This window comes from Neophocaena asiaeorientalis, unplaced genomic scaffold (genome assembly GCF_003031525.2).
Source record: "Neophocaena asiaeorientalis asiaeorientalis breed wild unplaced genomic scaffold, Neophocaena_asiaeorientalis_V1.1 scaffold721, whole genome shotgun sequence".
NCBI lineage: Eukaryota > Metazoa > Chordata > Mammalia > Artiodactyla > Phocoenidae > Neophocaena > Neophocaena asiaeorientalis.
In genome coordinates, this window is record NW_020175365.1 from 1,092,201 (window position 1) to 1,119,349 (window position 27,149).

General features: G+C 42.4%; 1 protein-coding gene across 1 annotated transcript in view; it reads right to left on the minus strand.

The window, feature by feature from the left end:
* Positions 1-27,149, minus strand: part of MYO3B (myosin IIIB) — a 397,699-nt gene that overhangs the window by 180,262 nt on the left and 190,288 nt on the right. The window contains exons 15-23 of the mRNA XM_024765704.1: positions 26,684-26,886; positions 21,963-22,061; positions 21,529-21,643; positions 14,472-14,598; positions 13,461-13,671; positions 12,512-12,659; positions 10,975-11,128; positions 9,667-9,755; positions 7,774-7,903 (exon numbers count right to left, since the gene is read on the minus strand). Of these exons, the coding sequence (XP_024621472.1) occupies positions 7,774-7,903; positions 9,667-9,755; positions 10,975-11,128; positions 12,512-12,659; positions 13,461-13,671; positions 14,472-14,598; positions 21,529-21,643; positions 21,963-22,061; positions 26,684-26,886 (1,276 nt within the window). The remainder of the gene's footprint in view (positions 1-7,773; positions 7,904-9,666; positions 9,756-10,974; positions 11,129-12,511; positions 12,660-13,460; positions 13,672-14,471; positions 14,599-21,528; positions 21,644-21,962; positions 22,062-26,683; positions 26,887-27,149) is intronic.

A 27,149-nucleotide genomic window follows, 5' to 3' on the forward strand; every position in this document is an offset into this window, starting at 1 on the left:
TTCCTCCCCATCCTGTTCACTTACTCATCCCACTTCCACCTCCCTCTCCTTTCCAGGGCTGCAGACCCCGGCGTAGAATGCCTCATTACACCAGGCTTTACATTTAATTTTTCTCTAGTCTCCTATTTAAAAAAAAAAAAAAAAATCTCTTCCAAGAAACCTTTCTTAGTTAAAAGAACTTTCTCCACATTGAACCATGATGTTTCCATGACTTTTCCTTCTACTGGTAGTCTTACTTGTATAGATACAGTGCTTATATTGCCCCCATTTATTGATTTACATGCCTGTTGTGCATCCCTTAAACATTTTAGGATTTGGCTCTGTTTATCTGTCACTGACTATTCTGACTGGGATTTTCTTTTATTCCTTCTAGAAGGCACCAGATCTAGAAGGATGATAAATACGTATTGTTTGTTGACTGAGATGCACTCCCAAATTAGGAGAAAGAGGCAGGCCTCTGTACAAGGAGGAACTGACTTGCCAGGCTCCCTGACAGAGCTGGCTCATTCGCGCCTCTCCCTTTCAGGAAGAGCAGAGCACTGTCCATGTCTGTGACCTGGAACTTTGTCACTTAGAGTCAGCTCATCTTGCCAGACTCATGTGCTGAACTGCCAGGATGCAGGAGCAGCCATCAGTGGAAAATGAAAACTCTTAGAGATGGTTAAGAGCTTAATGCCGTTCATTTGGGGAGTTACAGAATCAGGACCACAGCATCCACAGCAAGGATTTCAGCAGTGAAGGTGTTACTGAGCTTTGCAGCTACAGGGTGGGGACTCGTCTTGCCTCCACTCCCCATCCAAATAAAAATGGGAACCAACGGAAGTCAAGGCAGAGAAAATTTACTGTTGATTTTTACTGCAAATCAAATTCCAAGGGAGAAACCTGAGAGTCCTCAGACAGAAGAGGGCAACAGAGACAAAATTCATTTCCAGATTCTGAAGCAAAACCAGACTTTGAGGCTCAGAGAATATCCCCTCCGTGGTATTCTTGTTTTCTCTAGTTTCTCCCAAGTTCCTAACTCCTTTAAAACCCCACACTCCTATTTGGACGTCAGAATTCATGATTCAAAGACAGAAATGGATTTTTCAAGTTCCTTTTGAAACTCCCTCTTCTCTTTCCTCCCCTGAGCCTTTTGAACTCTTCTCTAGTTTACTTGTAGCAAGTGGAACATTCCCCCAACAGGAAAATAGGCCATGAAACCTTCTTATAACATCTTTCCTTTTAATGTTTTTCTACATCCACCATTCAGTTTGAAAACTCCCAGCTGAAGGGTTGGAAAGCAGTGTTGCTGCCACATCAAATTTTCACATATAAAGTCTTCAGAGAATCTCCTATTAATAGGAAGGATCACAAAGAAAATTTTGACATGTCTGAAGTGGTCAAAGAGTGGTCACAAAAGCAGAGAGGGGAACAGAGAGGATCCGTCCTGACTGCAGCTGCCTCCGTTTACCTGATGGTCACTGGGCATCTCAGAACGAGAACACACCCTTCAGGCAGAGATGTTTCCACCACCAGGCGCAGCTGGGCGCCCACAGAAATGGCTGCTGGGAAGGGAGCTGCAGCACCCTGGGAGAAGCTGACCACCCTGGACCCAAGAGCTCATGCTCCACGTTTTCCACCCTTTTCAGTGTTTGGGGATGTAGAACGTGAACAGGAAGGTGCGAACAGGAAACTTGAAGATGCCAACTGGATTACTCTCTCTGATTTTATATTACAGTTTTACACAAACATACTCAGAGGTTAATCCTCTTAACCTTGATAAGAGATTAAACCAAGGGCCAATACTTCTATTTGATATCCACCAACGAAGGGATTGTCACCCGCCCAGCAGTCCAGGAGAGGAGGCTGACTTTTTTCAAGGAATGTCAGCTGGAGGCTCTCTGACGCCTGTGTTTGAAAGCAAAGGAGAGCAGGAGTCTGGCTACCAGGACACTTGAACTTAACTGGACAGGACATCTTAGATAAAGAAATTTTAAGTTTTTCTTTGCATTTTATGATTCTTCTCTATCCTTCAGGGAAAAGAAGTATTATTGTGAAATAGATTGCACGTGTATAAAAGTGTACAAAATATAAATGTACAGCACAACGAATATTACAAAGCAAAATCCACGCAGCCACCACCAAGACCAGGAGCTAAAGCATTGCCAACATCCCTTAGGGGCCTCTCCTCTCGAAATCAAGGAGCCCAACCCTGGACCTCTTTTTAAAGTTTGGGGTTAATAGCTTCCAAGGTTTCCCAACTTTGACCTTTCTCCGTCCTCTCTGTAGTTCATCCCCTAAAAGAAATTTGTAAAGTAATTGTCCATAATATGTATGCTCACTGAACTAGTGCCCTGTTTAAGTATTTAAGGGTTTGAAGTAGGATAAATAAAAATTTAAAAAACCAAGAAAATAGTTTCTCATGCGCTGAAAATATTAGCATATTCTTTTCTAAAATGCTAGGATGCATGGGACCTTGCTGCCAGCCACAATGCTGAGATGGACAGCTACATCGCCCTTCCTAAAGGGTAAGTGCTGGAAACAAGTATTTGCATTATTAGCAAATATAATACAACCTACTTCTGTCCAGGTTTTCCCACTTGCAAAGGCTGTAATACAGGGACTTCCCTGGTGGTGTAGCAGTTAAGAATCCGCCTGCCAATGCAAGGTTCACGGGTTTGAGCCCTGGTCCGGGAAGATCTCACATGCCGCGGACCAACTAAGCCCATGCACCACAACTACTGAGCCTGTGCTCTATAGCCCGTAAGCCACAACTACTGAAGCCTGCATGCCTAGAGCCCGTGCTCCGCAACAAAGAGAAGCCACCGCAATGAGAAGCCTGCGCACAGCAACAAAGAGTAGCCCCTGCTCACCACAACTAGGGAAAGCCCATGCACAGCAATGAAGACCCAATGCAGCCAAAAATAAATAAATTAATTAATAATAATAAAAAAAAGGCTATAATATAATAAAACCGAAAAATATAGAATGTGGAGCTTTTAACCTTTAGAAGCTTAATTAATATTCTGACCTTCAACATAGGACACACAGTCTCTTTAAAACTGAAGTCTGAAAGCAAATATTGTCATAAGGAGAGAAATTAGTGCCCAATTCTAGATGGAAAGTGATGGTAAAACAAAGTTCCAGTTGGACAAGTCTCTTAGATAGCCTCATCCACCAGAGGGCAGAGAGCAGAAGCAAGAACTACAATCCTGCAGCCTGTGGAACAAAAACCACATTCACAGAAAGACAGACAAGATGAAAGGCAGAGGGCTATATACCAGATGAAGGAACAAGAAAAAACTCCAGAAAAACAACTAGACAAGATGAAAGGCAGAGGGCTATGTACCAGATGAAGGAACAAGAAAAAACCCCAGAAAAACAACTAAATGAAGTGGAGATAGGCAACCTTCCAAAAAAGGAATTCAGAATAATGATAGTGAAGATGATCCAGGACCTTGGAAAAAGAATGGAGGCAAAGATCAAGAAGATGCAAGAAATATTTAACAAAGACCTAGAAGAATTAAAGAACAAACAAACAGATGAACAATACAATAATTGAAATGAAAACTACACTAGAAGGAATCAATAGCAGAATAACTGAGGCAGAAGAACGGATAAGTGACCTGGAAGACAGAATGGTGGAATTCACTGCTGCAGAACAGAATAAAGAAAAACAGAATGAAAAGAAATGAAGACAGCTTAAGAGACCTCTGGGACAACATTAAACACAATAACATTCACATTATCGGGGTCTCAGAAGGAGAAGAGAGAGAGAAAGGACCAGACAAAATAATTGAAGGGATTATAGTCAAAAACTTCCCTAACATGGGAAAGGAAATAGCCACCCAAGTCCAGGAAGTGCACAGAGTCCCATAGAGGATAAGGAGAATCACGCCAAGACACATAGTAATCAAATTGGCAAAAATTAAAGACAAAGAAAAATTATTGAAAGCAGCAAGGGAAAAATGACAAAAAACATACAAGGGAAGTCCCATAAGGTTAACAGCTGATTTTTCGGCAGAAACTCTACAAGCCAGACGGAGTGGCATGATATACTTAAAGTGATGAAAGGGAAGAACCTACAACCAAGATTACTCTACCTGGCAACGATCTCATTCAGATTCGATGGAGAAATCAAAAGCTTTACAGAGAAGCAAAACCTAAGAGAATTCAGCACCACCAAAGCAGCTCTACAACAAATGCTAAAGGAACTTCTCTAGGTCGGAAACACAAGAGAAAAAAAGGACCTACAAAAACAAACCCAAAACAATTAAGAAAATGGTCACAGGAACATACATATCGATAATTACCTTAAACGTGAATGAATTAAATGCTCCAACCCAAAGACACAGGCGTGCTGAATGGATACAAAAACAAAACCCATATATATGCTGTCTACAAGAGACCCACTTCAGACCTAGGGACACATACAGAGTGAAAGTGAGGGGATGGAAAAAGATATTCTGTGCAAATGGAAATCAAAAGAAAGCTGGAGTAGCAATACTCATATCAGATAAAATAGACTTTAAAATAAAGAATGTTACAAGAGACAAGGAAAGACACTACATAATGATCAAGGGATCAATCCAAGAAGAAGATATAACAATTATAAATATATATGCAGCCAACATAGGAGCACCTCAATACATAAGGCAACTGCTAACAGCTATAAAAAAGAAAATCGACAGTAACACAATAATAATGGGGGACTTTAACACCTCACTTACACCAATGGACATCATTAAAAACACAAACACATGGATGCTAAACAATACGTTACTAAATAACCAAGAGATCATTGAAGAAATCAAAGAGGAAATCAAAAACTATCTAAACTATCTAAACTACCAAATGACAATGAAAACACGACAATCCAAAACCTATGGGATGCAGCAAAAGCAGTTCTAAGATGGAAGTTTAAAGCAATCCAATCCTACCTCAAGAAACAAGAAAAATCTCAAAACAACAATCTAACCTTACACCTAAAGGAACTAGAGAAAGAAGAAAAAACAAAACACAGAGTTAGCAGAAGCAATGAAATCATAAAGATCAACGCAGAAATAAATGAAAAAGAAACAAAGAAAACAATAGCAAAGATCAATATAACTAAAAGCTGGTTCTTTGAGAAGATACACAAAATTGATAAACCATTAACCAGACTCATCAAGAAAAAAAGGGAGAGGACTCAAATCAATAAAATTAGAAATGAAAAAGGAGAAATTACAACAGACACTGCAGAAATACAAAGCATCCTAAGACACTACTACAAGCAAAATATACAATGGAATATTACTCAGCCATAAAAAGGAACAAAATTGGGTCATTTGTTGAGAGGTGGATGGATCTAGAGACTGTCATACAGAATGAAGTAAGTCAGGAAGAAAAAAACAAATATCATATGTTAATGCATGTATGTGGAACCTAGAAAAATGGTACAGATGAACCAGTTTGCAGGGCAGAAGTTGAGACACAGATGTAGAGAACAAACGTATGGACACCAAGGGGGGAAAGCCGCGGGGGGGTGGGGGTGGGGGTGGGATGAATTGGGCGATTGGGATTGACATGTATACAGTGATGTGTATAAAACTGATGACTAATAAGAACCTGCTGTATAAAAAAATAAATAAAATTAAGTATTTTTTTAAAAAAGTTCCAGTTGCTTTTAGGGCAAAGCCACATTTTCTTTATCTGTATAATCCCCTTTACTGCCTATACAGTGCCTTATTATTAGCAGCTCTTCTATAAATGTTTGTTGATTGAAGGCATTTTTCCATGAATAATTTCAGAAAAAGAAAACAGAATTATGCTTACTAGTTTTGATGTGTATTCGTGGCTTCTTAATTATACTCAAAAATATAGTGGAGAAGAGAAAGTTAAGGATCTCAAAAGAAATTATTATGCATAATATACAACTCAGGAATACAAGGAAGCTTGTCTGGAAAACATGTTTGTTCTAGTCTTAGTTTTCACCTTTGTTTCCTCCAGGTCATGTGGGGTGCAGTTTTAAGGCAAATGTAGAAAGAGTTATAAGACAGGAGGAAAGTTCTTTCAGAGAAAAGCAAAAATAAGAAGGGGAGGCTACCTCTTTGTTCTTCCTCCCTGGCTTTTAGGTTATCAGGGGCAACAGCAGGCTGGCTGCTCAGCCTGACCTCTTGCACAGCGCCACCCAGTGGCCTAGACTGTGAACTTGTTTTTATTTTGCCAAAGGTTGAAAAATTAGAAATTCCGAAGTTGTGAACAGATTTGACAAGTCATTACTCATATTTATGGGAGGGTATAAATGCTAGCTAACAAGTCACTTGGATATATTTTATTTCAAAGAGGACATCTCCAATCAAAAATGGCCGTGTCTTTGCTTCTGCACAAGTTACCTAGTGAGTTGATACACCTGAGTGTCTGGTGAGGGAGCCACAGCTGTGCCCACAGCTGCCCACTCTCCCAGAAGTTGATAATGAATCAAATCCTGGCTGTGCCCAATGGAGGTCTGGAGAAGAAGCTGGAGGGCAGCCTTCTGATGGGCACTCTACTATTTTCATTTAAAGGAGCATGTTTGAAAAAAGTTAAGAACATGGTTTCAAAGTAAAGATGAAAAAAACGTTGTAGATTATGACTTTTTTCTTAAGCAAGCTCTTCATTCCTCTGCACGCTGGTAAAATTCAGGCCTGGCAACCACACTCTTTTAGCTTGCAGAGGCCCCATGCCAGACACACTGCCAATAATTTCACGAGGGATGTGGAAAGAAAAAGAAATTATGAACAATGATACAGAGGTTTCTCTGCCTCCTTTCTTAAAAGCATATCTGAAAAAAACAAAAAAACAAAAAAACAAAAAAAAAAGCATATCTGCAGCTGTTTCCAGGCATAGCCTCAAAAACATAAAGCCCTTGAGAGGAGCGCTATGGGAAGATTGAGTCTGCTGCCCAGCCAAAGGCAGAAGAATCCCAGAGAAATCAAAGGAGCTTGGCCCAATTAGAATCTACTTGGTGAAACAGCAAAGACCAGGATGCTCCATTTTTTGGCTCTAGCTTCCTGCTCCTGCATGAGGACTGACCGAGCAACTACACAGAGGCTGACTGTAAGTAGACAAAGGCTGTGTATATAGGCCAGAGACAGACCTGTTCCAAGTAGGTTAGGAGAGCAGTGGGCTGGGGTCGATGACTAGGTGGGAAGTTGGACCAGCTGACCTCTGAGGACCCCATGATTGGATGACTTTGATTGGCCCCAGTCCCATTACTTGAAATAATACATAAATAGAAATAATCTTCCCAATAATTCTAGGTAAACTGAGATCATCCTAGAGTGTTTAGCATAAACTGATAATAACATCTGCTTTATTTATTTATTTTTTATTGGATGCACTGTGTGTCTTGCAGGATCTTAGTTCCCTGACCTGGGATCGACCCTGTGCCATCTGCAGTGGAAGTGTGGAGTCCTAACCACGGGACTGCCAGGGAATTCCCAAAATACGTTTTTATAAATGGAAGAATGAAGGAAGCAGGCAGGGAAAATGAGAAGTCTAAGAGGTGATGTTATAGAAAGTGTGTATGTGTGTGTGTGTGTGTGTGTGTGTGTGTGTGTGTACACATGTATATATAGGCTGATGCTGTGCAATTAGATGCAAAAGAAACAATCACTTTCCTTTTCTTGAACTTAGCTGAATAGACTTTTATACCTGCTCAAAGTTCAAAATGTTAGTAGTGCAGCCCTGGCAGGATTTAGACACGAAATGGAAAACCCCAGCAGAGCTTGTAAAAGCATCAGATTTCAGGGCTGTCAGGGAGGTTCCAAGTACCTGTTTTGGTCAAAGGGATTAAGAAGAGTTGCTGAAGAAGCTGGTTTTCCGATGTCCTCAGTACGACAACCACATCGGCAGGGAGAGTGTCTCTGTTTTTCTCAAGAACCCCAGAAGCATCATATAATACCTGCAACACGAATAGTAAAGCACAAGTGAGCCAATACCAACCCCATCACTGGCAACACGGGCACACTGTCCGAGGTCAGTAATTAATCAACCTCTGTATAGAATTCATCTTGACACAGCCATGCTTTTAAACCCAGACCACTATATAAGGGGGGAAAATTGTAATTTTTGAGAGGCCAGTTTATCTTAACCTCTTGTTCAATTATTCTTTGAAGAAGAGTCCTGTCAAAGATATATCACATCAGAATAATTGTATCGGGCACTCACAATATGGGAAGCACCCATCCTATGAGGTTAACACTGTTATTATCTCTATTTTACTGTGGGCAAACAGAGGCTTAGAGAGAGGCTGAATAATGTGCCATGGTCACACGTGTCACCAGCGGTGGGCAGGTATCCCAACCTGGGCAGGTTGGCTCCACGCTCACAACCACTGCACCCTCACTCTTCCCAAGGTTCTCGTGGCACCGAGTGATGGCTCAGGGATTCTGAGCAGTTCTCGGTTCTCAGGACAGAGGGGATCCAGGTCAGTGCAATTTTAAGGGATGTTCCAATGAAATAAGTGTTGAGTGACAAATGAATTCAGGAAAAGACACAGAGCCCAGAAGGAAAAGGATCCTATTTTTCCTTTAAAGTCAAGAAAGGACAAGAGGGAGAAAGAGGGAAGAAGAGGGGTGGGTAGGAAATAGGTGAAAAAGGACAGAGAGATGGGAAGAGAGGTGTGAGAAAAGGGACAGGAATGGAAGGCAGAAGAGCAGAGAAGAAGGGGGACGCGGGGATCAGGGTAGATGTCATACACAGTCGGGCTTCAATGCTAAGGTAAATTAAGTTTTTAAGGGCGAAAACTGGATTGCAATTTCTAGCAAAGATCCAAAATAGATACCATGATGTATTATGTGGAGGGAAGAACCACCTCTTCACTTGTATTAGACTGCCTTTTAACCAATCTCCAGTCAGGCAAAATTAATTTCCATGCCATGATGTGAACATGAAAAATAATTTCAGTAAGTCTCAAATCAACAAAATCATCAGAAATACTTTTAGTGAGCTTCTATCCATTTTCTGGACCCAGGGCCTCAGCAGACCCTGCGAGAACCAATTAGCCATAATTCACGCCGCTCCTCTGAGAGTAACGTGCGCAATGAATTGTTGGCTACAGGGGGAAAGAATTTCCTCAATCACTCACTAATTCGCTTCAGGAACTTGAAATTGAGACTCAGGCATAATGGGTGAAAAATGGAAATTTCAGTTAATGTTGTAAAAGCTTAACATCTGGATGATGGAGTTTTTTTTTTTCTTTCTCCTTTTCATCTAGACATTTTTGGTGCCCTGTAGACAGACACTTGGGCTACGAAGTGCTAGAAATTGAGTCCCACTGTGATATTAACCCTCCTCCATTACCTACACATCTCCAAATGACTTTTTTTTTTTTTCCCTCCAAATGACTTTTGAACGTGAACATTCACCACTAAACGCTGCAAACGCTGTAATATGTTTTCTCTCTGGAGAGCTGTCACTTCTAGGCCAAACCTCAGGTGAGAAGCAGATGGCAGCTCTGTGGGCCACCCCAGCGAGAAAGTGCTTCTTTGCCAGAGGCTACTTTCTGTGAGCAACACCACTGAGAAAGTTTGGGAATTATGATTCGGTATTCAAGAAGAATTAAAAGGAGAAAGGAATCTGCAAGCAATTTCATGAGGCCACAGACAGGGTACGGTTGACACTTACCCCTTGTCAAGTTCAGGTTTAATAACTGACGTGTCTCACCTTTCCAGCAAAGTGCTGAACGCCAAAGCACAGCTCCATTCCTTTGGGCCTCCAGACGTATTTGCATCGGAGATTATCTTCAAATTTATCTGTGTGGATTTTCATGTTTAAAAGTTACAACGTGAACTATTTGGTCCTTCAGACAAAAGTGTGCTCCTCGAACCATGATGACCCAGAATAAGGAATTTCAGAGTAGCCTGATATTATTCTTGTATGTTCAGTGATGGAGAAAGATTCCCCCATGTGATGGGCATTTACAACTGAGTTCTCATTTACTTGTTTCATGTTGTCTTTAGTGTCAGGCTGTTCCCTACGGTATCATGCTCTGCTCTGAGAACTCCTAGGATGAACACTGATGCCACCAGGAGACCAGCTAATTAGCTTTAGAGCTATGAAGATATTCCATGGAAGGCAAATAACCCTGGTTTATACTCCTCTTGGCAACCTGTGACAATTTTATAAATAAAAGGAAGTCACTTGAGGGTGACAATCTCAACTCCTAGAAGTGAATCTCTCCCACAGATCAAACTTCCATCTGGGAAAAAGGCTTGAAACTTCGTGTTCCTCCCTCTACAAATAGTTTTGCTTTTGTTGTGACTGACGACCTACTACTCTGTGTGAGGAATTGTGCTAACTAGTAAAGGGATGCAAGGGTTGGGGCTTTGTTGCCCAAGGATCTCACAATGTAAGTGAGAGACAGGACCATGTGCAACACTGAAGATTCACAAAGGAGGAGGAGTAGGTCAATAGGTATAGGGGTAAAGCACAGAGGGCCTTGAATGCCAGAAGGAGGTGTTTTACTGTCACTTCATAGATAATGGTAACCTAATGAAAAGGTAGCTTTAGGAAGACTAAATCAGCTGGGATGTCCAGGGTAGAGGGGGAGAATATGAGCCTGGAACCCAGGAGACCAGCAGGGGCTTCTGTACAAACTTGGACTAGAGATGGCTGGGCGTCCAGGTGGAGATACGAGAGAAGGACATGAGAAAGGAGGGGAATCAAGTACTGGTTATGGGAAATAAGGGAGCAGAAGGTGGAAAAAATGATATTGACATAGGGTAAAGGTATTTCCATTTGCAGAAATAGGAAAGTGAGCAAGGTCTGAGAGATGGTGACAGGTTTGCCGTCAAATTCTACCAGGACATGTTCTGAACATTCCAATTCATTAAAAGCAGGGTCTATATTTTCACAATCACCGGGTAGCCAAAATACACAGGAAAGATTCCTTAAACCACATTCATTTGACGACGTGAGCCCAGTAGCCAAGTTCTCTTCTGCACGTATATGCCTTTTACAAAAGGTACCTACCAACCAGGGTCTGGTCCGTTGCTTGGGGAAACCTACTTTCCTCATCCAGAAGTGCAAGCAGTCCCAGAGGCTTCTGGAGGAACATATCCAAGAGGGGGCGATTGTCCTCGTACTCCACGGGTGTCACGTCAATGCCCTCATTCTGATACTCCATCTGGAAGGAAACGGATTGTGAATCTCTCCAGCCCAAAACTGGCCTAGGTACCACCAGTTTGCCTGCACTTTTCTGTGTCTGGCAACACTGAACAGGGTGTATTTTATTATGTGAGTAGGACAGGGCTCTTCTGCAGTAGGCAGGTGAAGGTGGCGAGAGAAGGGATGGCTCTCTGTCTCCCAAACACTGACCTGGGGATTCAGAATTGAGAAACTGATGTAGAAAGGAAGGGAAGCTGAAAATGTTTTATTTTAGTGACAAGTAAGGTTTAAACCAGGAAGAAAGCAGATTTCTATCTTCTGCAAAGGATTCTGCAAAGGAATCATCTCAGACTAAAAAACTAGGAAAACTCCAGATATCCCAGGAAGATAAATGGAAGGAAACTGGACTGAAATAAGGTCTAGTTTTGTACAAGTGAGCGGGGAGAAGAGTGCGATACAGATTTATCCAGTTCCAGCGATAAAACCAATACTGGTACTTTTAGTCCATGTCTTTGTGTTTATCTAATCATAGTAGTTTGTGTGTCCTTGCTCCTGTATTAAAACAAGGAGCTTGGTCAGAACATTTAGTTTGTGCAACTACATAAACCCTCTTCATACAGCAGAGTCTTGGGGTTGGGGTACAGGATGTGGTGGTGGAGAAGGGCCCCTAGCCTTCGGGTCCACTAGCTTCACATCCTGTTTTATTTACCATTAAACAGGGGAAAGATTTCCATTTTGAGAAAACCAAGAACATCTCTTATTCCTCCCTGAAGATACGCAACCACTTCTTGTGGGGTCTGGTGTGCAAAAGAGGGGATGGGGATGGGCAGTTTGGGAGTTAAGAACAACAAGAACCTGTGTCCTGAGTTCAAGATCATCCCGAGTCATTTCGGACATGATCATAGATATTTTTAGTTAAATAAAGCAGAAGAGAAGGTAGCATTCTGAGCAATGCACATGAATCAGTTTGGAAACAACATTTAAATAATTGGCTTGTCACCAGCTTCACTCAAGGGAGGAAATGTACCTTTCCACAGAAATCGAGACCTCTTTTTTTCCAGACTAAATTTAGACTGTTGAGTTATTTTGACAGGACTGCCTCACCAGTGGGGTTTTTTTTTTTTTTAACACCTTTACTGGAGTATAATTGCTTTACAATGTTGTGTTAGTTTCTGCTGTATAACAAGGTGAATCAGCTATATGCACACGTATGTCCCCATATCCCCTCCCTCTTGTGCCTCCCTCCCACCCCTCTAGGTGGTCACAAAGCACTGAGCTGAGTCACCAGTGGTTTTTCTTTGAAGTCTTTGGCTTGTTAACCTAACAGGGTTTCTGCTTCAAACTCTGAGCAGCCTGAGGCACCTTTCCCACCAGCCCTAGTGCCTTCAGAGTTCACTGTTACCTCCTCAAGAGCAAAAACGTGCTGATTGAAATAGTATTGGATTTGCTCATTGGCGATGTTTATGCAGAGCTGCTCAAATGAATTTCTCTGAAAGTTCTCGAATCCAAAAATATCCAAGATCCCCACGTTCATACCACCGTCTGAAGTACTGCATGAGAGAGAAGAATAAAACCTTTTAGGGGAGGAAACAGCCATCTCAGGACAGTGAGAATATACGTGCCTGCATTTTGTCAAAACATGTAGCCACTCAGGGAAATCGGCATCCTGCCACCTTCGGGGGAGAAACTGTCTGTGTGTTAAACCATTGGCTCCTTGAGTTTTTCAACAGTACTTCCAACTTCTTGTTTTAAAGCAGCAGGATCCTTTCAAACCTTCCTCAGAAGCTCCATTTATAAAGAGATTAAAGAGGAACCACTCTGTTTGAAGGCGCTGGAGCTGCTGCTCATTTATTCTTCTACTTTCTCACACACAAAGCTTAGTTGGAAGAAGACTCTAGAGTTTGATGTTGTCAATTCTTCCATAATCTAGAAGCCACTAATGCTCAGCAAAGAAAAAGCTGTAGTAGTAATAATACTGTGAGATACTATGCTTTAAACACTTTTCATGAAATGTCTTAGTTGATGCTAAAAGCAACACTATGATGAGGATATTATACTCATTGTACAGATGAGAAAACTACAGCCTAGAACATGCACTGATGAAGCTGTGAAGCTTGGATGCAAACCCAGTTTTCCCAGCTCCCAGCCAAGACTGTTCTCTTGAACACTGCACCGTAATGGCTCCGTCAATCATGAGCCTCTCGGGTATAAACACTGCACCTTTTAAAGGAGATGGCCTGAGATCTTCACGAAAGAAAACCCAAGAGAGAACCAAATGCTTCCTCTTACAATCTCTAAGAGACACTGAATGACAACTCTCCCCAAGGCCTCTGCTCTCCTGGGGAACTTACCGTAAGTTTTTGTCTGGCTGCAGGAGTGTATTGATGCGATTTACGATCCAGCTGAAAAGCCTCCCATACAGGGCTTTGGACATGGCATCTCGGACATCCAAGGCCCTGTCGACAGTGTTGGCGCGGATGATGGTCTCACCCCGGGTGACCACGCAGTGTGAGGTGAGGGCCTCCTGGAGCTCTTCAGGGCTGATACAGAGAACCGAGGCAGCTAGAAGAGAGGGTAAGGATGATGCCGGAGAATGCAGACATCCATCTATCCATCCACCCATCCATCCACTCATCTAGCCAGTATTTACTCAACACCAGCTACATGCCAGGCCCATCCTCAGCACTTCAGGGCCAAGGATAAACAAGCCGGGTCCTTAACCCCAAGAAGCACCCAGACTGATGCAATACCTCCCAAACTGTTCTGAACACTCTTCACACATGTTAGATGAAGAAAATGCGGAAGGAGGTGGTCTTTGGCCAAATAAGTTGGAGCAGTTGCTGGAGAGTACCGTCTGCTCTTAGAGAATCACAAAGCACATTAGTATACTAAAGACCATAAAAAGTGCCACAGTTTAACACAAAAGGTGTTTATTTAAATCAGTGTTTTTCTAACTCAGGGTTCTCATTCCTTGTGCCACCATTATTACCTGTGGAACTTTAAAAATAAACAGGTGCCAACTCTGTCCCCCGCAGACGCTGATTCAGCGAATTTAGAGTGAGGTCCAACCTCTCGTACTTTTTTCAAAAATTTGTAGATGATTTTCAAAAGCAGCCACTGGTGAGAATCACTGCCCAGAGTTACCTGGCATGGAACTCTTTTCTGAAGAACATCTATTTGCCACTTATGAAAAGAACACTGATGTTCTACAAGACAGCCTCTGGGAAATACTGGTTAGTGAAAACACCCAGAGCCAGTTGAATGACCAGCAACAAAACACCATGTTTCAGAGTCTTGAAAAACTCCCAAAGTAAAAGAAACGTGTACTTTAGCCACACAGTGCACAGGCGTCAAATAATTACCATTTTCCAAGGCTTCTGCGTTGGGCACCTCACTTTTATCAGTTTGATGTTGAGAGGAAATCGCTGCAAACTCAATGTTTCCAATATTCAAAATCCCAGCCAAAATTCTGTACACCGAGCGCACCTCCTGAGAAGGACATCAAGAACCATGTTTGGTCACTGCCAGTCAATTAGATCACTTGTGCTGTGGTGCAAACTGCTAGCTGTCCACCAACGTCCATCCTCCCCCTTCTCCTGGGCACACAAAACATTTTCCAAGCCTCCCTTGCAGTTAAGCCACGTAACTAAATTCTTAAGAAAGGAGCAAGCAGAGCAACGCGGACCATTTCCAGGCCTGCCTTACAGAATGGAGCCTGCCTCCTCCAAGCATTTTGTCCGTCATTGCTGGATGGAGCTCCCAGCAACCCAGCCTCAACCGCACCACTGATTAGGGTGCCTGAGACCGATGACCTGATGGAACAGTGATGTTGTACAACCTGAAACTCTTGCCTTGGAATGCTTACATTAGATAGAACTGATCTTCTTTGTTCTTTCAGCCACTTTTAGCCTTTCACCCTAACTAATACCAGCTCCCAAATTCAGGTATGGTTCTTTCTTCAAAACAAGAGTGGATATGTTTCCTTAACCTCTTCTGAATATAGCTTTTATGAAATAGTTGGCAGGGCATTCACTGATGTTTCACTAGAACATTCGAAGTTGAATTATGGAGTACATAGTCATGAATGAGGTCAGAAAATCTTTTGAAAGACTCACTAGAAATTATCTGTGGTGTTTTAATATAATAATATTGGGTTGGCCAAAAAGTTCATTCGGGTTTTTATGAACTTTCTGGCCAGCCCAATATATATTTGGTCTTCATACCCATTTCTGGCACAAGAGTTTCTAAAACTCCAGGAATTTTCTGAGTGATAGGGTTGAGAAGGGTGTTCTTTGTTATTCACGATAAGCCCCTTTCAACCACACTTGAGTCTGTGCTAATGAGGTGACTCTTGGAGGATAGGTGGGGGAAGGGCTGGTTGCCAGAGGCACCAACGGAGTGATTCAAGGGTTGGAACTTTTAGTGGAACCCCCGCACCTCAAGGAGGGGATACTGGCTGGAGATGGAGTTAATCCTCAGTAGGCAATGGCTTGATCAGTCATGCGTATGTAATGGAGCCTCCACTAAAATCCCTAATTGACGAGGCTTGGAGCACTTCTGGGTTGGCAAACACAGGAAGGTGGTAAAAGGAGGTGGTGTCCCCTCTCCCAATACCTTGCCCTATGCATCTCTTCCATTTGTCTGTTCCTGAGTTGTATCCTTTATAATAAACCAGTAATAGTAAGTAAACAGTTTTCCTGAGTTCTGTGAGTCCTTCTATCAAATTATTGAACCTGAGGAGGGGGAGGTCTTGGGAACTCCCAATTTACAGCCAGTCCATCAGAAATATGAGAACATGGGAATTGCAACTCGTACCTGAAGTGGGGGCAGTCTTGTGTGACAAAGCCCCTAACTTGTGCGATCAGAAGCTAACTCCAGGTCAGACAGTGTCAGAATTGGATTGAATTGTAGGAGAATTGGTTGGTGTGGGGAAGAAAACTCCACACATTTGGTAAAAACAGAAGTGATGGGGGTAAAAAAAGTTCAGCTGCTCTAAGTCCTCTTTTATACTGAAAGTGGAATACATGAGTATCATTAATGGTAAAATAAATAAATAAAGTACAATTATTTATTTAAATATTTGCATTTCCTGTAGGTGAGAAATGAAATATATAGCCAGGAAATTTCTGCATATTATGCTTATAGATAGAGAAAAGTACTTCCACAAAAAATACTCTGGCAGGGAACTTGATTTAGTACTATACATAGCAGCAAACTAATAGGAACTGTCATCAGACCATTGATAAAGCATTGTCTCCAAATCGAGCCTTCCTGCAAACAATGCTCAGTAAAGCCAAAAAGCTGAACACGGACTGTAACAGTGACATCTGCTGGATACACGACAATGCTACAAAGACAAATGAAAATTTTTTTTTTTTTTTTTTTTTTTTTTGCGGTACACAGGCCTCTCACTGCTGTGGCCTCTCCCGTTGCGGAGCACAGGCTCCGGACGCGCAGGCTCAGCAGCCATGGTTCACGGGCCTAGCCGCTCTGTGGCATGTGGTATCTTCCCGGACCGGGGCACGAACCCGTGTCCCCTGCATCGGCAGGCGGACTCTCAACCACTGCGCCACCAAGGAAGCCCACAAATGAGAATTTTAAACTGGGCTTCCACTATAGAAAAATACTGTTCTTCAAACTCCTAAATCAAAGGCAAGATGTCATGTTCCTGACTTCAAGAATCACTGTTTTAATCACACAACTTAAAAGTGGCTAAGGAGAACACCTACCAAACAGGTTTTCTGGGACTAGCATGGATTTAACATGACAGCACCTCATTACCTTGATCAATACAGTGTGAGGCTTACAGAATGCATCCAGCAACTCCCCACAGAAGCAGATCCCTGACAGTAAAACAGAGACTCCACAGCAGTGAGTTCTATATCTGTCATTTCTATACACAGTTATCTCAAGAGCTTATCTAGGGCTTCCCAGGTGGCACAGTGGTTAAGAATCCGTCTGCCAATGAAGGGGACACGGGTTTGGGCCCTGGTCTGGGAAGATCTCACATGCCGCGGAGCAACTAAGCCCATGCACCACAGCTACTGAGCCTGCACTCTAGAGCCCGCGAGCCACAACTACTGAGCCTGCGTGCCTAGAGCGCATGCTCCACAACAGGAGAAGCCACTGCAATGAGAAGCCCGCGCACAGCAACGAAGGGTAGCTCCCGCTAACCGCAACTAGAGAAAGCCCGCACATAGCAACGAACACCCAACACAGCCAAAAATAAATTAATTAAAAAAAATGCATTGAAAAAAGAGCTTATCTAAAACTCTCAATATACTTAGGGAAAAAAGTATTTCTTCTAATTAAAACATACACAGACACACACACACACACACCATGTATAACTATACAAGCTATGAAACCTCCCAAAATAAGGCTTCTAGGCATTTCACCACTGGGGTGACCATCCCCAAAGGAAATGACAGTCAAAGACCACACCCTCACCTTTTGTGTCTTTGACAATATTCTTTCCAGCATAATGCTCAGATTTCCTCTTTCAAAGAGGAGAACTACCTATAACCTTCAGCAAAAATTTTGGGGTTCAAGCACTGTGCAAAAGACTGAAGTTAACCGCAGACTGGGTCTCCTTCCTTGGTTCAGAGAAGGGAACTCCAGAAGGGGTGACCAACGCTCATCACCTCATTACGGAGGTATCAGCCTTACAGTGCTCCCCTGCTCCATTTCCAGGTTATTTCCACTTGACTCTTTAGTCCCATTCTTGGGCTAATTAGTTCTTCTTTTCTGGCCTAGGAACCTACATCCACTCCTGTGTTCAGGTCAAAACATTACTCATATAAGGGTAGAGTTCAATCAGTAGTATGTCCATCTGTGGGGTTATTCCTCCCTCCCTAATACTTAATCCAATGTCTCTTCTCTTCCCCGCATAGCCAGCCTGGGAAGGATTTTTCACCTTCCTTACCTTGCTCATTTTCTCTTGCCTCATCTCTAGCTATGAAGCCTTTCCTGGTAACCCTGCCTTTCCTATAGAATCTTGCTAAGCTGCTCTCTTTTTATTTCTTACCAATTTCCAACTTTCTATATGATAAAATGGAATCACTTCACTCAAGACAGGAAAATGTATTAAGAAGTCTAACAACTCCTCCAATTAGGTTTCCCAATTCACTGTTGATGAGTGTGAATTCAGTTTCACCACCAATCAGCAAAAGTGGGGAAGCATTTCTCCACCAAAGCCCCATGCAGGATGTATGGTCTTGGCTTCTTCTCTCTTTTTCTCAGAAGATACTTCTTTCACTGAGATAGGTATTCTCTCCATAGAGTTGAGGCTAAGTGGAAAGTTGAGAAGAATCCTGGTTTTCTCTGTTAGCCTGGAGCCGATTTAAGGAAATTACCTCTGGCTGGGTTCATGGGCATCTCATGGCAGTTGTGTCTCTGGTATCCCTAGGAATTTACTTGCCCTCTCAGTCTCTTTTCCGTGCTTCTTTTTTAACGTCTTGAGTTTTTCACCAGTTTTGCCCAAAGCACTGCATTAGGCCCAGCTGAAGAGCCTTCTCCCTTACAGGCTCTATTCCAATGCCTTTACTCAGTTCCCTTTTCAGAGGCTCACAACATTTGTAACTTGCAAGTCAGTAGTTGGTTTAGAAAAAAATTTTTTGGCATGTCAATCATACATCAATAAAGGTGTTTTTGTTTTTAAAGTCAATGGTAAGTCCTATTGTCTTTAAGACACTTGAAATCCTCAACACCCCCAATTAACATTTTAACATATAACCCTCAGTCTATCCTCAGCAGTACTCTCCCAATTCATAATCTGTTTTGAAGAAAAGGAAAAAAATTTGCCCTAATCGCAAAGCCTTCTCCCTGACCTCTTCATCAAGTGATCTGCAGTAAATGTCCAATCTTGACCATCACAGATAACCTGCCAAAAATTCTTCATGTAGTATTAAACATAAACATACTTAAAACTCAATTTATTTAATATGTTATGATAATTCATATACCAGCAAGACAAGCATAATATTAAATAAAAACAGTATAGTTTAATCCAAAAATAAGAGTAGATGGAATAGGGAGGGTGGGAGGGAGATGCAAGAGGGAGGGGATATGGGGATATATGTATATGTATAGCTGATTCACTTTGTTATACAGCAGCAACTAACACAACATTGTAAAGCAATTATACTCCAACAAAGATGTTAAGGAAAAAAAAAAAACAAACAAAAACCCAAACAAACAAAGAGTAGAAAAGCACTGATCTTTATCATAGGGTTTTAAGTATAACCCCCCACCCCCATGAGGGACTTCATTGTTATTGGAAGATTCCTTCCACCAGTGAAGTTTCTTTACAATAAATGTAGGGTCAAGGGTTCTTTCAGATGCTTTTGGCTGGTGTCCCAGAACTCAATTCATGCTCTTGAGTCCAGGAGCTCTAAGGGTTTTGGAAAAACTGAAGGGCATCTGAATCAGTGACATTATAAGAAAGGATACGGACCATCCATAATTTTTATTAAATTGACCAGCTCATTCAAGCTCTGTCTAGAAATGTCCCTCAGAAAAACTTAAGAGAAATTCTGTTACATCAGCTATTTAGCATCTACTGCCTGACTACAGTCAACTGAATCTTTCTGAATTTAGTCAAACTACTTTGAGTTTACAAACATAAAGCAAACTGAGTCAATTCAGCAAAATGGTTTGTCTATAGAGATACAGACAGAGATATAACCAAAGAATTAAGGATAAGAAAGATAAGATCTAGACTCTTCTTTCCATTTCCAGGGCTGCTAACTGACATAAATTGTGTTTATTTCCAGTATGAATTAACAGTGGACATGGTGAATACCTACACATATACATATAATTCCAGTCTGGTTATTCATTTAACAGTCCAGACCAGGCACAAATTTAAAATGTTTACCACCTTTTATGTTTCTTTATTTTCATATCTATTTATGCAGCCATTCATTCATTTCTACTAGACTTTTTTTCCCATAGGGGTTAGGGATGGCTTACTTCAAGGATACATACTTAACATTTTTAATTTTGTTATCTTAAAACAGCATCTGTTTTATTATTATTTGCAGCACATTTCTATCATTGGACAGGGCTGATATTATAGCCTTTCCTTTAGAGCTAGTACCAATCTCTCCACAGTATTCTGCAACCATGATTGTACTTATGGAATGCAAAATATTATTAACCCTATGACTGACTTCTCTACTGTTCCTGTACCCTTTCAAGAAAGTATGTCCCGAAACACTTGGGCACGACCCAGGTGACTTTAAATGGCTCTACTGCCATCTCCACTGAACTTTGACTTTTCTGGTGATGCACCTTTGATAACAACCAGCTCTATAAATTAATAACCATAAAGGTCCTTTAACAACGCTGGAACCTGTTTAGTTGCTCTCCTCTAAGGAGCCAAGGGAAATATATTTCTATTTGTATCTGACTCTTGGGATTTTCCACTGTCTGTCAGTTTAAAGTCTATGGGAGGCTGACAGAGAAAATTAACAGCTGGCTAGAAAGAAGAAAAGTATTTTTATGACTAAAATCAACCGTGCTGGGGAGGAAAGGGCTGGCCAAACTCAATAGATTACAAAAGCAATCCTTTATCCAGAGTGGCTGTCCCAGGGTAACTCAAGTGTCTTGTAATCTAATCCCTGAAGATTTAAACACTCTCACTTACCTCCTAATCATTCACCTCCTTTGTTGGAAAAGCAAAAGAATCTGTATGTTTTACAAAATTGATGGCAAGAAGCCCAGAAACTATGACATAAATGTACCACAGAGTAATATTTGAGCCTAGAGTGATAAATATTTTCTGTCACTGGCATATATTTAATAGAGACAGCCTGTATCTAGTATGATACGGGTAGTACAGTACTCAGCGCTATGGCTAATAGTGTGCAGCTGTGTGCCGTGGCGAAGGAAGTGACTGCAAGAAAGCTGAAAAGGTTTAAATTAATTTGTTTGGGGGCACAAGGAACTACTTGCATAAATATACTCCTGTGGCTTGGGGGTGACCTACATATTCCTATACTCCTATTACACAATTCGCTCTAATGGCTGGAACAACCCCAACTCAGAAAAGGGCAGCATTGTTCAGGTGTTTGTTACCACAGCTGGCGTGAACTGATGACAGTGACAACAATTCACAGGCACGTGGCACTTACAAGGGTACTTATATTTTAACGTTCACCTCGCATCTTATTAAAATGGAGATTCTGATTCTGCTGTTCTTAGTTGGATCTGAGAGTCTGCATTTCTAACAAGTCTTGTGTAATGACAATGTTTCTCATCCACGCATCACACTTTTGAGCAGCAAGACCTTATAACATGACCAGCGTGGCATTTGAAAAGCAAGTGTCCAGCCCCAAGTTAGAACATTCATATCTTCACTCACATTCACCAAGAATATTAACACTTGAGTTTCTTTCTCCGCTGACAATCACTTACCTTGTCAGTGAACCCTATAATCCTGAAGCAATGCTGAATTGCTTCAAACTGTCTTCTGTAAGACTCCTTGGAAGTTATGTCGTGCATCACCCTTCCAGTTTCATCAGCTATGTACCTACAGAGTATGACCAAACAGAATGAGCACTGACTTGGAAATGGCACCCCAAATACCAGGGCATCACTGGGCTCCTTCTTTGCAAGGGCATTCCCTTACAGTGATAAAATAATGGTACACATGCTGAGTAAAATGGTTGCAATTGAGTTTTTGAACTTTCTAGAAAATGCAGAGGGAGATGTAGTTCCTGCCATCTCATGTGGGCATTTCAGCTAAAGGGACTGAGTGTCCAGTTAGGAGAACCGCACTATTTCCAAGTTTTGTCCATTGCTAATTGTAGATTCATTAAAAATTAACAACTAAAACCCCCGACACTTACCTAGGAGGCTTTTCCTCAGGAAGTCTGAACTCAGAAAGTTTCTTTTGGTGATAAAGGCCAGCATAAATATAGTAAAATATGTGAAAGTTTTTCTCTCCCCTGGAAAAAAAAAAAAGGAAAGGGACATTACTAACAATATATTCTGGGCTTCCCCACTCCACGTAATTTATATAGTTTCCTTTCTGTGCAAAATATTATTCTGTAGCAAATTTGCATTTACAGGCAATTAAATATGCTACTTCCCAATTACAGAATAGCAATAGTGATAGGGTTAGTATAGTAATTGCCACAATGTCACACTATTAAACACACTTATGTTTACTATATGCAGAAGGAGGTTTTAGAGAATGGAACATTTATAGGTAATAGCTCAGGTTACATATGTTTAGAGAGCTTTCCAGAACAAATGACTACATGTCTGTGCCACTCGTCTTCTGTTTGTAGCCCATGTTGCTTCAGGGACAGTAATGTCCAGCTTAGAGAGATCAGCCAAACTCCCTACTTTACTGAAGCCCAAGACAGGAAGCAGCTAGCCAGGTGTACAGCAAGTTAGGGAGGGGAATTGGTTGCAGAAGAGAGGTGACTACTCTCTCAAACTTGTATTCTCTCAAATATGATTCAAAATGGCTTGCATCCGTCCCCTGGTCTCCTGCTATGCACCCTCTTTCAGGCCACCCTGGCCAGGGTTCTTTCGGATGGGTGCTGCTCTCAGTGTGGTCTGTGGATTGCTGTCAACTATGATAAGACAAGGAACTAGAAAGTCTATGTCTAGACATTTTATAGTAAGTGATATTGCTATGACATCTAAGAGTATGATAATTTTCCTGATAATACATTTCAATTACATTTTACGAAGGTATTGGTTCACAATAGATTGTGAACTACCATTGGGGTGGCCCAAAAGTTCGTTTGGATTTTTTCCGTAACATCTTAAGGAAAAACCCAAACAAATTTTTGGGCCAACCCAATATATATATATACATTTTTTGCGGTACGCGGGCCTCTCACTGCTGTGGCCTCTCCCGTTGCAGAGCACAGGCTCCAGAGGCGCAGGCTCAGCGGCCATGGCTCAAGGGCCCAGCCGCTCCGCAGCATGTGGGATCCTCCCGGACCGGGGCACGAACCCATGTCCCCTGCATCGGCAGGCGGACTCTCAACTACTGCGCCAACAGGGAAGCCCAACCCAATATTTTTTGGAAAAGCTAGTCTTTCAGCAAAGATAGTTTGAAAAGCCCTGCTCTACATCCCTTTCTCTCCTTTGGAGGAGGTCATTCTCTCCTGTTGATGCCCCAGGATTTTCTCAAATCCTCACCTTGGCCAATGTAGCTCTGTGGAAGAAACCTGTCTTCCTTCTACTCCTTGTCCCTATCTGTGACAAGGGCCCCACTCTTTTCTTCAGCATCTCCTGGATATCCTACTCTTCCTCTGGTTGTTCATCCTGTCCAAGCTCTTCTGATACATTCTTAGCTCTGCCCTGTGTTCTAGATGTCTCTACTTGCCATTTTTCACCCATTTGTTCACTCAACTAATAAGCTTATTGAGTGCCAAGCATGGCAGGCACTGCACTAGGTGCCAGGGATACAGGACTCAGAGGATTCACGCCCTCTGGAGCTTCCTTCTAGTGATGGAGTCAGATGAATCAATGGGGAAACTGGTGATGAGGGCTTTGAAAGAAACAAACAAGAGACTGAGATGAACAATGCTGGGGGGTGAGGGCCACTTGTGTCAAGTCAAGGGAAGGACTCTGGAAGGAAATAACACTAAAATCAAACTGTGAAGCATGAGAAGGGACTGGGAGGAGCTACAGAGAGAAGGGGGAGAGCATCCCCAAGAGAGGGAGCAGCGTATACGAAAAGGCTCTGAGCATGATATCCATGTAGAACAAAAGAAGGCTGGTGAGAATCGGGTGGGCAGGTGGGCAGGGTCAGGCCACACAAGGCCTTGTCAGGCCATAATGAGGATTTTGTTGATTATGCAATTAGAATTCTTTGAGGTGTCTTAAACTGTAAGTGTGTGACTAGACTGTAAGAAGTTAAGATGGATGCAAGGAGACCAATTAGGAGGATCTGGTGAGACAGTGAGTGACTGGGACAGGGTAATGGCAGGGATGATGGAGAACAAGGGTAAGCTTAAAGATATGTTTTGGAAAAACAACTAAAAGACTGTCCAGATAGAATGAATGAGGGTGGTGAGGGAAAGGGACCTGGAGGCTGCCTCCCAGTTTTCTACCTTGAGTATCTGGTGATGGCGGCACCATTCACTGAGACGGGAAGGCCTTTACAGGGCCTCATGAACTGGTATGCCCTGCATGAATGCCAGTCGTTCTTCCGCCTCTGGTAGAAGTGCAGGCATGGGCTGACCCATTGTGGTCCTACCTTCCTATAGATTTTTGCAGATACTTCTAGCGCTCAATTCTTCCAAGCTTTGCCTACCGACATCCATCTGGTTGCAGTAACAAACATCCCAAGATCTTAGTGGCTTAACTCAATAAAGTCTTACTTCTTGCTCAGAGTACTTGTCTACTGAGGGTCACGGTGCAGGGGGTGGGGGGGTTGCTCATCAGAGTCACTGGGCCCGAGCTGATGGAGCAGCCACCATCTTGCACTTTGCCAGCACTCTGGAGGGTCTTTCCATTAAATGCTCATTTGGCACAACTAGTCCTATGACCATATCCAGCCACAGGGTTCCAAGGAGAATCCTACTATGTGCTGGAGGAGGACAGGACCAGAAAGGTCAGACAAACAGAACTTGCACAGGTCCCATCTTCTCCTCATCCAATGTCTTCAGTCTATTTTATCCATTAGTGCTATCATATTGACTAAATTTAATAATAACAATAAGTTATGGTTTATTAGGTACCAATTATGTTTCAGATTCTATATTTGGTAAAAATCACATATCATCTCATTTAAGTCTCATAACAGCCCTGTGAGGTTGGCTTTATCATGCCCTTTTTGCATATGAGGAAAGTAAGGTATAAGGATAGTTATATTAATAAGTGACATAGCTGTGACTGGAACCCTCCTCACATTTTCCTTATAAAAGACCACTTTACATTTGAACACAGAAAACTATAATTTCCATTCTCTCAGAGGTAGCTCTCTAAACTTTAAAATCACCCTAATTTGGGAAGAAAGAAGTAGGGACCTCATAAAAATTAATCGAGACACCACATGGAAGCTAAAATGACTGACTCTAGCCTTCGGTACATTTGTTTAATTTTCATGTCAGTCCCTATTTTGTGAGGAAACTGCAGGTATATGATAAAAGAAGATGCTGGGGCTCTGAACCTAAAACAAGTCCTGTGGGTTCTACCTGCACAGTATCTCTCAGATTCATCAGCTCCCCTGCATCCCCATCTCCACCGCTACCACCTCAGCGCAGGCTAACGTTCCCGCTCACATGGATTTGAAACCAGCCTCCTAGTGGTCTCAATGGCGTAACTGTACTTCTCGCATCTCCTCCAATCCATTTGCCCCACTGAAGCCAGAGCCATTGTTTCATTATATCAAAATGCAAGTTGGTTTCCGAGACTCCCCTTCTTGAAAATGTCAAATGGCTTCCTATCATTGCCTTTAGAATCAGGTTCCTCAGCCTGGTTCCAAAGCCCTGCATGACCTGGCCTCAGCCTTGTCTTTGCTCCTCTCTCCCTCCTCCCACTCCTGTCCCCATCTCATCTTGTTGGCTCACTCTTAGTGATCCTCAGATTCAACGTCTCTTACACAGGGAGCCCTCTCTTCCTGGACTAGGTTATTGCCCTTTCTCCTGTTTTACCTTCATAGCACCTTACTTTGCTTCCTGGTACTTATCACACTTGGTCTGCATTTATGGTTTTTTGTGCTTAATGCCTGCGATTCCCCTGCCACCCCGTCACCCCGACCCTGGCCACCCACCCGTCTTCCATCCCCATCCACTCCAAGCCCCATGAACACTGGGACCTTGTCTATTTTGTTCACTCTTGCTACTCCAACAGAGAGCACAGCACTGGCACACAGCAGGAATTCAACAGATAATTACTGATTAATGCATGAAGGGAGCCATGCCCCTGAGGAAGTCTGGTGTCCTGCAACAGTGATAACAGTGGCTAACTCTCTGATCACATATACCAACCCACGTACTTTTTAAAGTCATTTTATATAAACAAACTCACTGATCTTCACAATAAACCCATGAGATAGGCTCTAGTAGCATCTCCATTTCACAGAGGAGGCACAGAGAGGATAGGGGACATACCCAGGGTCACATAGTCAAGGTCAGAGCCAGCACCTGAACCAGGGGCAGTCCATGCTATTGGACTATTGCTCTACTGCTCTTCTTAAAACAAAAGGTTTTTTCCTCTCTCCATCTAGGGAAAAAATGAACATGTGGAATATTCTCAGTGCTTTTTTTTTGATAGACAAGCTCAGTTTTAAGGGACTAAATGATTTTTAAAAGTAACTGTATATTGTTAAATTCTACCTGGTATAACAAACTCAGGAAGAACAGGCATACCTATCCCAGTGTAATCCCACCCAGCCCTTTTTACTCTGCTTGTAAACATCTTTAAGGTTAGAAGTCACCACTTATCCTCTGCTTAAATAATTCCTTGCTCTTGGGGAGGCTGGGGGTGGGGATGGGGGGCAAGGACGCTAAGAACAAGGGTGAATGGAGCCATGAAAATTCCCAAAGCCGCCCGGTCTACATTGCAGCGCAAAGCCAGAGCGAGAAAATAGTGCACCTACGCTGCCTGTTTTATAACTCTGGATTTTTCAAGGAGATATTCAGAGATTCTTGCCCCCATCACAGCTCCAGTTGGTGTAAACATCATTTCCAGATATTTTCCAAAACGGCTGGAATTGTCATTGATGGCAGTGCATGCATTTCCAAAGGCTTCCACCAGAGAGTTGACTTGCAGAATTTTCTCTCTCAAGGTCTGATTATTTGCCTGTGCCAAACAAGAACAGTCAGGAGGAGCCTCCAGAAACATTACTTCAATAGAGCTGCCACGCAAGGTCCACCCACACCACCCAGCCCACAGATTTCACATCTATCCTCTGGGGGAAGAACTCCATTTGGGGAAATTAGCATCAATCACCAGCATTGTTTTCTCCGATGAGCATTTCCCCAGATGTATAAGCATCAGATGAGGCTAGATTAGGTCATTAGGTTTTACAACCAACTACACTTCTCTTAAAATTCTTGACAGAT